This window comes from Cetorhinus maximus, chromosome 6 (genome assembly GCF_964194155.1).
Source record: "Cetorhinus maximus chromosome 6, sCetMax3.hap1.1, whole genome shotgun sequence".
Taxonomy (NCBI): Eukaryota; Metazoa; Chordata; class Chondrichthyes; order Lamniformes; family Cetorhinidae; genus Cetorhinus; species Cetorhinus maximus.
This window is the reverse complement of record NC_135884.1, coordinates 101,003,643-101,018,418: the sequence shown is the minus strand read 5'-3', so window position 1 is coordinate 101,018,418 and position 14,776 is coordinate 101,003,643. Positions and strand designations below refer to the sequence as shown.

Genomic DNA, 14,776 nt, shown 5'->3' with positions numbered 1-14,776 from the left:
TTTATTGTCTTGAATAAACATGACTAACTTCCCTGTCTAACAGAGATGTGGCGTTGAGTGTGGCAGCCTTGGCATTTAACCAGTGGTTTACAAAGCTATTCTCCAAGGATTTACGGCTGGTAAGTCCGATTGGAACAAATTGGATGTTTAAACCAAGCATTAGTCGGGCAAATACTCTGGGTAGCATTACATTAGAGTCCTGAAAGCAATTATATTTACAGCCTGGTCATTAGTGGCTTTAAGTCCAAATTAACTGCAAATACAGTGAGTGTTGTACTCCAAATTATTTCCTTTGTGTGACCCACTGACGAACTGTAGTGAAGGAAATAACTGATACTTGGTTGATGCCAATACTACATATTCACACTACAAAATGTAAACTCAGCATGTTAATAATGGCGAGCCAGCCCCTGTAGTAACCTGATCCATACAGCCCTGTTTTGTTCTGTTTCTCCAAAGTCCAAGGTAATCTGAGAAGTTATATTTGTCCCCTAACTCAAAGAAATATGGTCTAAGTATTTTAGTGTTGTTCGCCAGCAACAGAAGAGATCCGACCAAAAACAAAGTAACTCAGTGACATTCCCAAAACTCTGTGGTTCCCATTCCAAATCCAAATGTCCAGCAAGCACTATTCTACACAAATTAACATTTATAACTGCTTCTGAGGTGAAATAGATCCTGCAAAAAAATTTCACTTGGATTGTGCTGGAGGAAGTTGGGGGAGTGAGATCTTCAAGGAAGAGATCCTCATTTTAAATTGTCAAAATTCAGCAGTCTGCTAACAGTCACATATTTTAGGAGGTAAACTTTCTTTTATGTTACCAGTCAGATCAGGTGAACTACAGTTAACATTCAGGAAAGGCATGTCTGGGCAATACTTGCTTTACTTGGAACCCCTTTAGTTTGGGTGGAAGTGGACTGAAGGAGGTATTATAGCAGTATATGCAAATTCTAGTTTTGAAGGCTAAATTGGTTGGGGCTAATTTGCAAATTTGGGGATCACAATGTGTGATTAGCCACACCTGTTTGACGTGATGCAGGTAGCTTGCAAATGTAAAGTAGGACCACTAGGACAGGCAAAGACACCTGCAAAGGAAAGGAAAGTACAAGCCTTAATAGTTGAGATAGAAGTGTTGTTGGAATAAATTGTTATGGAGTAATTTTGTAGAAATCATTTCAAGATTTTGGCCAAGTGGACATTATGATTGTCCATAACAGCGGAATGGAAAGGTGGGAAAGTGAGGAGCAATGGTGCTGTGGGAATGTTTTCGGAGAATCAAAGTCTGAAGAGCCTCTCATGAACAGCCTGTCTGGAGTGATGATGTCCCAATTGCCTCCTCCCTTCATCCTCCTCCCTTCATCTTCCTTCCTTCCTCCTCCCAACCCCTCTTCCTTCTAAGGTACTTGTCAAAAGTCTGGTGGCAAGGGCTACACCCTCATGATTACCAGGTTGTGTAGGACACAGCAGACCAGTAGGAATTTGGAGACACACCCCTGTGAGAATTGGAGGGCTCTCCAGATCGGTCCAGGTAGAGGAACTGTTGTTTGAGATTACCGATGGTTAGCTCCATAACTTTTCTGGTCTCAGCATGGCTCTCATTGTGTGAGCCCTGTCCACCCATGGTCAGGTCGTGAAAGGGAGTAATGAACCCCGTGTAGAGTGGTAGCCCTTGTCGCCTTCTTGTTTATTGTGGTGGCTTGAAGATAATGTGATCAACTGACTAGCACAGGATTAAAGCACTGGGGGGTTCTGCCAGAATAGCGAGCATTCACCAAAATGATTCTCCGTGCATGGTCACACGCCAACGGCACATGCAGGGAGTGGAACCCTTTGTGACTGTGGTGCATCTCCCCATTGAGATGTGGTACCCACAGAACTATGTATGTGCAGCCACAGGTTCCCTCCACCATTGCGAATCCCACTATCCTGGCAAAGTCACAGGCCCGCTCCTCCTGCTTCTCTCTGATTAGAGAGAAAACAGTGAAATCCCCTCTCCTCACATACAGGATCTCAAAGATCTCCCGGATGCAGCAATTCACGGCAAGCTGAGAGATGTTGGCGATGTCACCAGCTCCAGCCTGGAAGGATCCTGAGGTGTAGTAATTGAGGGCGATGGTGACCTTGACAACCACTGGCAGCACCTTGGTTGTTCTGCTCTGCGGCTGCAGATCTGGTTGGAACAGGTTCTACAGTTAAGTGACCACCTTCTTGTTGCAGTGGAGCTGCCTCAGACACTGCTCCTGAGTGGAGACAGGAGGAGTGCTCTCTGAGAACCATAGGTGGCTTTGTCCTTCTATGGATTGCTCTCCCCCTCCTCCTCCTCCCTCTGCGCACAACTTCTCCTCTATGCTCCTGTGCTCCACCTCCCCATAATGCTGCAGCCCAACAGGAACTACAACTGTAGACCCCAGGACTGAGAGCAAACTTTCTGCTCAGAGGCCTTCAAGATCCGCACAACTTCTTTCAAAGGTTCAGCACCACTTCCCTTCCAACCCAGAGAACCTGTGTGGGCTCCAACAACACGGTGCACAGGACTTCCACTAACTGTGCAACTGTCAAAAGTCAAAAACACTTTACTTGAAAATCTAATGCTGATGCCTTTAAATAGTTTAAGTGGGGAGTCCTTGTGAAGTGGCATATTCAGCTGTGCACATTTAAAAGGAGACATTAACAGGACTTGTACTGTTAAAAAGTTGACATGGCAGGCACCAAATCAGCATTCGACACTGACTGGTGTCACAATCTGCCCAGTCTGCATAATTCTGTTGTGCACATGGCATGTCCATGGCGATCAGTGTTCTTCACGCCATATGTTACCCAAAATGTTACCATACTCCACCATTCTTATCACATCCAGGCTCCTGTAGCACCAAAACCAGGGATGCCACGGAGCTGAATGTTACAATCACCGTATCTAATTAACATCCGACCAGTGACCTGCTATTGACTGAATTGTATTTTTTAAAGGTAAAAAATATTACAGTTAAATTTTAGTATGTTTAAAATGCAATTGTTATTTACCACTGAATTTTCACCTTCACCCAAATTTCTATTTGTAAAGCCAGTCCAATTGCCTGGACAATGTGTGTCAGTATAACTGGAGGGGGTTGCAGCCTGGGCTCTGGAAATCCAGGGAAATGGCCAAGTGCTTCCTGAGTGTATTTGATTACGAATGAAGATTTAATCTCGATTCTACTGACTTACACATGGGGCAGGATTTTTAGGTTAACGGGCGGGCGCGATTGGCGGGCCCGAAAGCAGCCGGGGAACTGACCGCCGACCACGATCAGCCCTTGACCGCGGTTTCACGCTGGCTGTCCAATTAACGGCCAACCAGCGTGAAGCGCGTGCTGAAATGCTCAGTGCTACTCAGTGGTGGGGGTGAGAGAAGGGTGAGCGCTGAAGTCAGCACAGGCATGGGGGAACCTGGAATGAAAGCTCCCTGAAGGCAAAGAGCTGCCTCAGGGAGCTGAAGATTTCATAAGTATTAAATAAAAATCAGAACAAAAATGTCCAAGCATCACAAACAATCACCTGAAGATATACATTATAAAAATTCTGTCCATAGGTTTTTATATTTTTTGTTTAATAACAGAAACCTCATCCCACCCTTGGATGAGGTTTCATGAAAAAAGGCCGTCTGGCCGATTCTGCCAGCCATAAGTTTGGATGAACCATGAAAAATCGGGAACAATTACACCTTTAATGGACTTAATTGCCCTCTTAATTGTCGGCAGGCACGCTTCCGACTTTTGCGTGCCCCCACTGACCGAAATATCACAGGCTGTTTTATGCTCGAGTGGGTCAGGCGCACACCTGCATGCCAACCTGAAAATTTTGCCCATGGTGATTGATTAGTCAATGTGATTATGATTGATTCCTATGACAGACAGCTTGTCAATGTAAGATTAATGTTTACATGATACTCAAGTTTCAACACATGAGACCAAATACTGGGGAGTCCATACTCGGTCTGTTTTAAGCCTATTGCACCCAGACCTCTACGGGGACTTACTGCAAGTCTGATTTAATAGTTCTATAGTGAAGACAGTTCAAGCACAGAGCATAATGGAGTAAGTGAGGACTTTAAAACAGGAATTTGGTGAGAGTGGGAACTCAGTAGTAAATTGTGCGTAAGTAGTACATCAATTGTGTTTTTAATCAAACTAAAATTTAGCAATTTTTTTTTAGCTTAAAAGCTGAAAATCAGTTGCCAGTCAGCTGTCGGTAAACCAGTGGCCAGGATTTGTGTATCTGGTTGCTGACTGACCAGCCATCGTGGTAGTGTCTGAAAGGTATTTAATAGAGGGAAGAACGTTCAGCACAGTGAGCTGGGAATGTGAGTGAGGGAGATGGTGGAAGTAGATAGTATTGATTCATTCAAATGCAAATTATATAGATTTAATTCGGGATGATATGTATGAGTACTTTGAGGTGTGACATATGGTAATTATAGCAGGCTTGGGAGGAATAGGTAACTTTGGACTTACAGAGCTAGAAATTTGTTGCCATAGCAGTGCTCAAGACCTACCTGTACTTCCTGGTGAAGCGATGCACCACTGGCCACTTGCTGCATTGCTGATGTGACATTGCTGCAGTAGAATGCAGACCCGTCCCATTGAATGGGTGCAATCCTGACCTCACATAGCTGAATTGGCAGATGTGATGACACGATCCCTAATTCCAATTAATAACCAGTTAAGGGTCTCCTCCCACCACCAGAAGTACCTTACCAGTGCAGACAGTTCATATGTCATGTGGTGAAACCCGGCGGCATTTTTGTGGGCTGAGGTGGGACCCTCCTATTTGGGCACCTCCCCATGGTACTTCCCACCCCCTCACTAAGTGTTCCCTCCCTCGCTCCTAAACCTGGTCCTCCACACTCCCAACGGCAGGGCCTGCCAGACTGGCCCCCAGCAAAATCCAGCCGCTCATCTTTGAATCTAGCTTTCACGGCTTCTTGATGTTGGAGACTATCTACAGTCACAACAGAGGCCTCTGCTCCTGATGGATCTGCTGGGATTAAAGAGCTGCCAACCATCTGATTGGTCAAAAGCTCTCAGAGGCAGGACTTCCTCCTTGATGAGGGTGGAAGCCTCACCCTGAGCCAGTTAATGCTTCAATGGCTGTAAAATCAACTTGGGGTGACCCAGCCAAGCAGAGGCGGGCTTACCCCCAACTTTTAAGGGACGGGGCCACCACCTCTGTAAAATCCTGCCCATGGTGTTCACTTTGCAATAATTTACGTTGCAGCAATAATGTGCTCCCTTTAGTGTACAGCCTGCCCTTAAGAAGAGCAGGCTAGCTGTACCACTTGGTCTGCAAACAACTCTGCTGGGGCCCTCTTCACAGAGGCTGCAGACAGAATGGAGTACAGAAGGAGGAGTAGTGGAGCTGCACAGGCCAATGCAACAATCATTCAGATGAGTTCAAGTTTATGGGCTAGATTTTACCGTTGGCGAGCGGGGGCGGGGCCCACTCGCTGACGCGTAAAATGATGCGGGATGAGATCGGGCAGAACTTCCGACGTCACCACGCCCCATTTAAATTTTCAGGAAGGCAGGGGCTCAGCAAAATCAGTTGTGCGCCTGCCGACCTGTCAATGGCCAATTGAGGCCATTGACAGATCGATTAAAGTAATTAGTGGACCTGCCTGTCCAACCTTAAGTTTGGCGGGCAGACCTGGAACCCCAGCGGGAAGTAGAAAAAACATGAAACCTCATCCACAGGCGGGATGAGGTTTCACGTAGGGTTTTAAAAATTTTAATAAAGTTTTTTGGAAATTATGAACATGTCTCAACTCATATGACATTGTCATATGAGGGGACATATAAGGTAATTTTTTTTTCTCTATTTTTAATATTTTTGAAAGTGGAGGCAATCTCCCTGAGGCAGCACTTAGCCTCAGAGGGATGAGTGTGCTCTTTCGTGCGAATGAGCGCGCTCTCGATTTTAGGCATTCCCCCCGCCCGCACAGGGAGCGCATAGCGCTTCCCTGCAGACGTCACGCTGGGGGGGCCTTAATTGGCCCGCCCACGTAAAATGGCAGTGCACAGCTGATCACGGGTGGCAATCGGCTCCACGCCCGCTCCCGACCGGCCCGCCCGACAGGGAGAATAATTCTCCCCCATGTTCCAACATTCATCTTTACCACACTACATTGTTGGACCTTATTTTTGCAAACCTTCTGAGCCACAGGGTTACAATATGTTCAGCGTTGCTTAGAATACCATTTCCTGTGCTTTTACCATCATCAGTAGATCTTATACCACCACAATGTTGAGAAGTCTAGCTGTGCAATTTAAGAGGTTTGACTATACAGTCTAAACATGGAAATATTTGCTGGTCCTAGTGCTGTGAGCTACCACAGTGTTGGTATTCTGTGAAATTTTTGGTTTTTGACAGAACAAAGGAAATTATTCAAAAGATACAAGATCAAAAGAAATAAGAGTAGGAATAGGTCATTTGATCCTTCAAGTGCACGCCACCATCCAATAGGATTGCGCCTGATCTTAGACCCACATTATCCCCATATCCTTTCATTCCCTTAGTAATCTATCTTGAATATATTCAACATATGGAGAAGAAAATGTGGAGCCAGTATTTCCAAGGGGTACAAGAAAGAGCAACAGACACATCTAAACGAAGTAACAAAATTAAATAAAATAACTGAACAGAAGTTGTTACTTTCAAATAATTTTATGTTAAGTATGAAAACTAGTTCAGCCATGAGACATGATTTAACTTTTTACTCAAACAGTCTGCAGAGGTGGTGTTTCTGAGCTTTGAAATATTTCTGCAATTGGGATTAAAAACCAGTGTCAACTGGCTGCATGGCATCATGATCTTAAAGGAGGCGGCCCATTAAGAGGTTGCCTCCGTGTTTGCTATCCAATTTTGGATGGCAGGCGGGTTCCTGAGGTGGGAGACCCAATCAGAGGGCCCATAGGTATGGTCGGCTTGCAGCCCCATCAGGAGAGATGGGTGCTGCTGAGGCAGGTAGGAGACAGTGAGGCAACTTGCAGTGGTTTAAGAAGGCAGCTCACCACCACCTTCTCAAGGGCAATTAGGGATGGGCAATAAATGCTGGCCTCACCAGCAAAGCCCACATCCCACGAATGATTCCTTGTACCCGCAGACTCCAGTCTCAGTGAGAGGACCATTCGGGAAAATCCCGACAACGTCAGCAACTTGTCCCCATTTGTTTCGCTAATTGACCTATTGTCTACTTGTTACCACCGGGTAGGTAGCTCCTCACATGTTGACCCCACCTCCAGCAAGATCGCTCAGAGACAGGTAGGCCAGCTAACCCAATGTGCTATTTTCAAATTTTGCTCCTGGTTCTGCACCTGCGGGACTGATAAGATTCCACCCTCCTCTCGCTGAGGCTGGAGCCTGCAGGTACATGGAAGCAGCCTCCCTGCAAAGGCAGGCTGGGGCGGGGGGCATCAACATCCTCTCCCAATCCCATCACGGATCAGCATAGATCAATGTTCTACAGCTGCAGCCACAAGCAATACCTGTGGCTCCCCTGCACAACGATGAACTTGCAGCTGCAGCTATTCCTGATTTTTAAATTTTCAGAAGGCATCAGAGAGCAAGCAGCTCCTTGTTGAAGCTATTTTTTATTCATTCATGGGATATGGGTGTGGCTGGTGAGGCCAGCATTTATTACTCATGTACAGCAATTTACCAAAAGATACCTGACAATAAAAAATTACTAATAATCTCAAAATTATTATGATAACTGGCAAAGTTATTTTGAACGAAGCTCAAAATAGATCAATTTACAGAATTTGACTTCTTCCTTCACATTTAACAGCCCTTGAACTCCGATTTCTTCCCAATGTAATTCAGATCTTCATGTCTTAATGTAGCCATTTTTTTTTTGTTCCAGTTTCAATTGTTTTTTGCCCATTTCTTGGGGAAGAGAGAAATTTACCGCTTTGTGAGAAATATAGTTTTAACGTTTGCCAATACTTTGGACAACCTGTAACTGTATCAATCAATCAGGAAAATTGGCAATTGACAAACCTGAGTACAGGTGACACAAAAGAGGGTGATGAAAGGAAGGAACCTACCTGATGGCATTGCTAATGATGTATTCTTTTTAATATTCTCTGTCTCCTCCAGAGCCCCGATGTGATAGAGCAGGTCCTCTACGTGATCAGTTTGTCCACTAAACTGGAGGAGCTGGTTTTAGAAAATGCTGGAATGAAGTTGTAAGTAACCTATCAGATTAGATGGTGTTTCCATTATGTTAACGATCATTAATGCATTTTTCTTCCCACTTTTATCTTGCAAGTTTCTTCCTATTTTGATGCAGTCCCATTGGTGTTTCCTTGTATAACGTTCATATACGCTCACTCTGGCAGAGGTTGTGAATAATGACAAGTGGGAATCTTGGCTGCTATGCCTGAAGGGATTGAATCTGAGACTATTCAGATCTTAATGGTTTAGCTATTCATTGTCTTAACCAGCTGAGCCATTAGTGTAGCCCCAATTGCTTATAACTGTCAGGAATAGTGGACCTCTAGTTCAGTTTGTGAGATGACAAAAGGGTAATGAAATATTCACTTGGCCTATCCATCTCCAAAGAAGAATGAAATTGTCCATTGTCACCCTGTCAGGAAGATATAATAATTCTCATAATATTATTGGAATTTATTGTAAAATAGAGTAATAGTGGGATGTGTCCATGTGTCTGTGTGTGTGTGTGTGTGTGTGTGTGTGTAAGACTTAATTGAATTAGAGGCAGCTGGCCTGAGTGCTTTGATGTAAGGGGAGAAGTTAGGTTTGAATTGTTAATTAGGTAAACATGGCAAAATTTAGAAACTTAGGTGTCAAGGGAAGATTTGCATTTTTAAATAAACCAGACTAGATTGTTTTCAAAAGACGGAGTGAAATGTGTCACCTAGCCAGGTGAAGTTTAGAAACAGTGTGTTTATTTTTCCTAAAGATCATTGGTGAAACTTAGTGCAATGAGAGGTTTTTATTATCAGGGGCATGAAGTACAAAGACATAGGGTGGAATTTTCCCAGAATTGCAATAAGTGCAGTAGCGGGCAGGTAAAATGGAGTCCTACCTGCTGATGAAAATGGCAGGTTTTCACACCATATCTTCCCAAGCCCGCCTCATTATATATTCACTCCCACGAAACACGGCATTTCCATGGCGGGTGGTCTCTCATTTGCCCACTCGCCATCACCCCGTTGTTGCATCACTCTGGCCGTCATCTTTAAAAGGCAGCTGCCAGTACAGTACTCATCGCCACCAGCTCACCACCGCTGCCCAGGATACATGGCCAGCAAAGAGCAAAAAGACTGCAGCCCCCTGCTTCAACGACAGGTCCCTCAAGCGACAGCTGGATGCCGTGGAGGCCTGACGGGATGTGCTCTATCCCCACTCTGGCTGCAGGATGGGTATCAATGTCACCAACCCGGCTAGGGAGGCGGTGGTCAGCGCGAAAGCCCTGTAGAGGCGGACAGCCACCCAGTGCCGCAAAAGGATGAATGATCTCCTCCGTTCCACCAGGGTAAGTCACTGTTTTCATCACTTCCAACTCACACACTCACAAACCCATCACACATCCACAGGGCCCTCACTCGCTGCCAGTGCAAGGGACTTAACCATTCACTCTTTCACACGCACCATCATTGTCCTCGTCCCATCCATGGGACCACTCACCACCCACACAGGCCAGGCATACTTATTATCTGGCCCGGCAGGCGTCCTGATACACTCTCCCCATCTCTATCCATGCAGAACAAACTGACACACAACAGGAGGGAAAGGTCTCAGACAGGTGGAGGGATGCCAGAGATCAAAATTCTGACAGAATTCGAAAACAGAGCCATGCAGCTGGCCGGCGATGACTGGGACCGGTCCTGTGCTGACGGTGAGGTCGGCGCTGCTCTTCCAAGTGAGGATCTAGCAGTGCTACATCCATCAGACAACCATGCTGTGAGTGATGTGTCCTCTTTCACAGGCCACTGCCAGGCACTAATTATCTCCCCTTGCTTTCGCAGGCACATCTGCCAAACAGCCGACAGAGTCCATGACCCAGGGCCTCCGATCAAACCCTGAAGAAACCTCTGAAGAGGAATCTGAAGGCACCCTCCCTGAAGTCCCATCACAGCGCTCACCCACACTCTCCACCAGCGCAGAGACACATACCTCAGTGGGGCCTAGTTTTAGAGTAACCTCGGGATCACAATCTGGTGAGCACGTTGCACTGTCTGATCCACAGCAGGCGGAGGCAGGGACTTCCCAGGTCCCCGCATTCAGACGACTGCTGGAGGCCAGAACGTTGCTGAGTCCGAGTCATGTGATGAGCCTCTGGACTCGGTCATGTCTCAGTTGCTGGAGCTGCAAAGGCAAGCTCGGGAACATCAGGAAGTGATGTCTGCTGCACTCCTCAGATTGCAAGGCGCGATGCTTGAGTCCATCCATCTTCAGGCTGAGGTGATAGCGCTGGCATTGCAACACACCGAGATGAACACTGGCAGGATGGCAGCCACCATGGAGACCTTGGTCTTAGACATCACTCCTGCACTGCTGCGCGGGCTTAACTCCATCAGTGATGCCATAGTTGGCCTCCAACAGTAAGTACTCGAGAGGGGTGCTGGGCAGCTCGATCTCACTCTCCAGCTACCCCTTCCATTCACTGAGTCAGCCTCGGGCACCCATAGGGAGGAGGATCAGCAGGTGCACGCTCTGGGGCCATTCACCCAGGTGACTCTGGGGGTGACCAGCCCATCTGACTCCCCTCTTCTTGTGACCTCCGCAGCTCCAGCTCTACAGGCCAAGGAGGGTGTCACTGCCACACATCAGGACCCCGAAAGCAGGCCGGGGCCCTCCAAGTCTCAGCCCCCCAAAGGATGTCCACCAAAGTCATCACAGACAGGGCGTCACAGTCAGCAGGCTGCCTCCACCTCTGCTGCAGATGTCTGGGGAGCACCAAGACGTAGCAGTAGGGTTAGGAAAGTTAGGTAAAAGTAATTGCACAGCCTGGGCACGGGTGTTGATCACTTGTACATACTGTTCACTATTGTCAATAAACTCCCAAGAATGTCTCCCTGCCTGTGGCCCCTTGTTCTGATGAGCAGTGTCCTTATACTCAGATGTGAAACCTTTCTGCACAGGATAAAAGGCAGGTGTCTCAGTCCAGGGCCTCTTCCCTGTGCTCTGTGTAGCCTTCAGACCACAGTGATGGTCCAGCCTCACGCTCCCTTGAAACATTACTGATGCCTGCACCTCAGCGGTGTTGGTCATTGCTGCCAGAATGTAGTGGGCAGGTGCCACAGAGTTCTCTCATACTCCCTGTGTGCTCTCAGCACCTTTAAGGTGGGGCTGGCCCCATCACACCAGCATCTGCGACCAATGATGCTGTGCACCAGCTCCTGAAGGGCTGAGGTGCTGAAGGTGAACACAGCAACAGAACCATCTAAAGTTTCATGGCTGCGTCTCTGGGATGGCCCTGATCATGGAGCACAAGTGAGCTACCCTCAGCCAGACAGGAGTCAGACATTCTCAGAGGCTATGTGAAGATCTATGGAGTGTCCTCACTGCATGTTGTCATCATCCTCTTGCGATCGAGCGACTATTAGGGCCTCCACTGCATCTCCATGACAGGAGCATTCTCACAGAGGGTATTGGCACTGAGATAAGCCAGACTGGAGTCAAACGTTCACAACTGCGATGTGAGAATCTACGGGGACACCTCACTGCAGGTCGTCATCATCCTCCACAAATCTGACAACTATGAGGGCCTCCCAAATGCGCCTGCCTCATCTAGCCCAGTGTGAGAGCGTCACCCCTGTTGTCGTCACCACAAAGGACCTCCTCACCCTCATCCCCATCAGCATCCTCCTCGTTGGAGGAGACATGCAGCTCCTCCATCTCCTCCTCATCCCATTGCAGCGCCAGGTTGTAAAGGGCGCAGCAGACAACGACGATGCGTGACACCCTCTGTGGACTATATTGCAGGGTACCACCAGACCGGTCCAGGCATCGGAACCGCATCTTCAGCACCCCGATGGTCTGCTTCACCAAGTTGTGAGCTGCTGCATGAGCCTCATTATAGTGTCGCTCTGCTGCGGTCTGAGGCCGCTGCATGGTTGTCATCAACCACGGCCTCTGCGGGTAGCCATTGTCCCCAAGAAGCCAACCCTGCAGCCTCCATGGATCCTGGAAAACTGCAGGGATTTGCAAGCGACTCAGGATGTAGGCGTCGTGCACACTCCCTGGAAACCGTGCGCATACCTGCAGGATGCGTTTCTGATGGTTGCATACCAGCTGCACATTCACTGAGCGGAAGCCCTTGCGGTTGATGGAGTCCACTGAGTGTAGCGATGGAGACCTGAGCGTCACGTGGGTACAGTCAATCGCACCCTGTGCCTGTGGGAATCCCGAGATCAGGGAGAATCCAATGGCCCTTGTATCCTGGCTGTCCCGGTCCCGGGCGAAATGCACAAAGTTGTGTGCCATGGAGAAGATGGCATCCATGACCTCATGGATGTATTTGTGGGTGGCGGATTGTGAAATCCCACAGAGGTCACCTGTGGAGCCCTGAAAGGAGCCACTGGCATAGAAATTGAGCGCCACAGTCACTTTCACAGCCACTGGCAGTGGATGCCCTCCATGCTCCCTGGGTTGAGTTTATTCCAACGAATTTTTAGTCTTGTGATCTAGCAGCAGCTGTAGGTTATTCCTTTCCTTCATTTTCGACTGTGCGCTGTCATCATTCTATCCTAAGTAAGAGAAGGAAAAGAGTGATCCAGGGCTACAGGCCCACAATTTTTATGTTGCTGCAGTTATGTTGAGTTTTAGTCAATCAATGTGTATGTTACATCATGTCTTACTGTTTCAGTGATGCTGGGCAGAAAATAGCACTGGCTCTAGAAGAGAATTTCCACCCTGTGCTTCACACGATAAACCTATCAAACAACCAGCTGGAGGATAGAGGTAAAGATCAGACTCCTCACTTTCATTGATTTATTTCTTACCGGTAAAATTGTTACACAGCTATTTTGATACTGGTCAGAATTTTTTCCAGTTTTAGTCCAGTTCAAGAACAAATTTACCACCATGAATCCTTGTCCAAACACACCGTGAAAAAATTCCATGAATGCTACTTTAGGAACAGCCAGTAGCAACCATACGTGATACAGGTCAAACTGGACAATGTCAGTCCCAGTTTCCTCCTTGTAAATCAGCCCTCTCCTCCATTTGATAGAAAAACAAATCCTTTGTATTGCATCCAATACTAAGGAATTCTGCTATCAAACTGGTAATTATAAATCTGACTAAGAGGCAGTCCAGAGACTTGAATCATTTCCTTCTGGATGTTCAAGCATCTGAATTACCAGACCTCAGGCATCAAACCTTTCCAGAACTTTGTGTCTAAATTCAAGCAGCCATTCCCACATGAAATTTGCCTCAGCTAAAGTTGGGCACAGCAGCTTTGATGTAAGAAGTCCCTATCGGGTTGAAGGAAAGATGCATAGAACAACATGGCTGCTATAGGACGAAAGCAAATTACTGTGGATGTCTGAAATACAAAATAAAAAATCAGTTGTGATGAAAGGTCATTGGCCTAAAAAATCAACTCTGTTTCTCTCTCCACAGATGCTGCCAGACTTTCTCAGTATTTCTATCATTTTCTGTTTCTATTTCTCAATATCCACTGTCCACAGTGCATTACTGTTTAATTCACTGCCACGAATCCCCACACTGAAAAAGCCCTGCTCTTCTCTCTGATGGGATTTCCAATTGTTTCATCTACCATATGTTCACCTTCAATGCTTTCTATTTCCCTTCTCATGTTTTTTATGATTGTTACAGTAGACTGCATGCAATATTAGAAAAAAGGTTATGTTAGAGACATGAATACGCACACTGTTTTAGAGCATAGTTGTGGTTTCTAGTTACAAGAAGGAAATTTCTAATGAGAGCAAAACTACTGAGAGATCTTGCTGATAGCTATGGTTCTTAATTGGCTTTTTGAGTCATTGTGGATGTGATGGAGGTTAGCAACAAGGATTTCAGTCTTGCAAAAAATGTAAGCAGCAGGTTGTGGCTTCACACAAGCTCACAGAGCCCCACAACACTTCATGGAAACCTACTTGTTCCTTGAACTGATTTCAGTTAAACCATGCCCATCCATGCCGGTTCATATACTAATTGGAAGGAAGTCCACAGGGTGACTTCTCCTCCATTATTTTCTTCTTCCTCCCTTCCTTTGCTTTTGGAAATATTCAGCCTATTGCCTGCTACAATCGTTGCCCTAGTTCAGAACTCAGACTGTGAGGATCCTATGGTCAACCACTTATCTTATCAATTGTTCTTGCTTCCCTAACCTGTTACACTACCAAGTCACATTTTAAATATCTATAAATGGTCCTGTTAATGAGTTAAGAGAACGTATGCTTACCTTGTTGGAGTTAGCGGCTTTTCCCTCTATTTTAGTTCTTACTCTTTCTGTGGTCAGTTATGTGTTAAGACTTTCATTATATTTCATGAGAAACTAGACACAATGATGGCTAAGCTTCAGATGGGCACTCCCATGTCAAGAGCGACATAAGGGTAGATGAGATATTCACTTGGCCGATCCCTCTCCAAAGAAGAGTGAAATCATCCACTGTCACCGACCCTATTCAATATCTTCATCAATGATGTATCAAATGGCATTATGAGGGACTACACTGGAGTGTCTGCTCCAGGCACTTCTGAAGGGTTGCAGTGCTTCCTTTCAAGGATGATATTGTGTTGTTA

The 14,776-nt window shown here is 46.5% G+C and overlaps 1 protein-coding gene across 3 annotated transcripts in view; it reads left to right on the top strand.

Annotated features, from left to right (window-relative positions):
• carmil2 (capping protein regulator and myosin 1 linker 2) overlaps positions 1-14,776 on the top strand; it is a 198,951-nt gene that overhangs the window by 75,795 nt on the left and 108,380 nt on the right. For all 3 annotated transcript variants that reach the window (XM_078544182.1, XM_078544181.1, XM_078544183.1), the window contains 3 exons: positions 44-119; positions 8,135-8,223; positions 12,873-12,967. In XM_078544182.1, the coding sequence (XP_078400308.1) occupies positions 44-119; positions 8,135-8,223; positions 12,873-12,967 (260 nt within the window). The remainder of the gene's footprint in view (positions 1-43; positions 120-8,134; positions 8,224-12,872; positions 12,968-14,776) is intronic.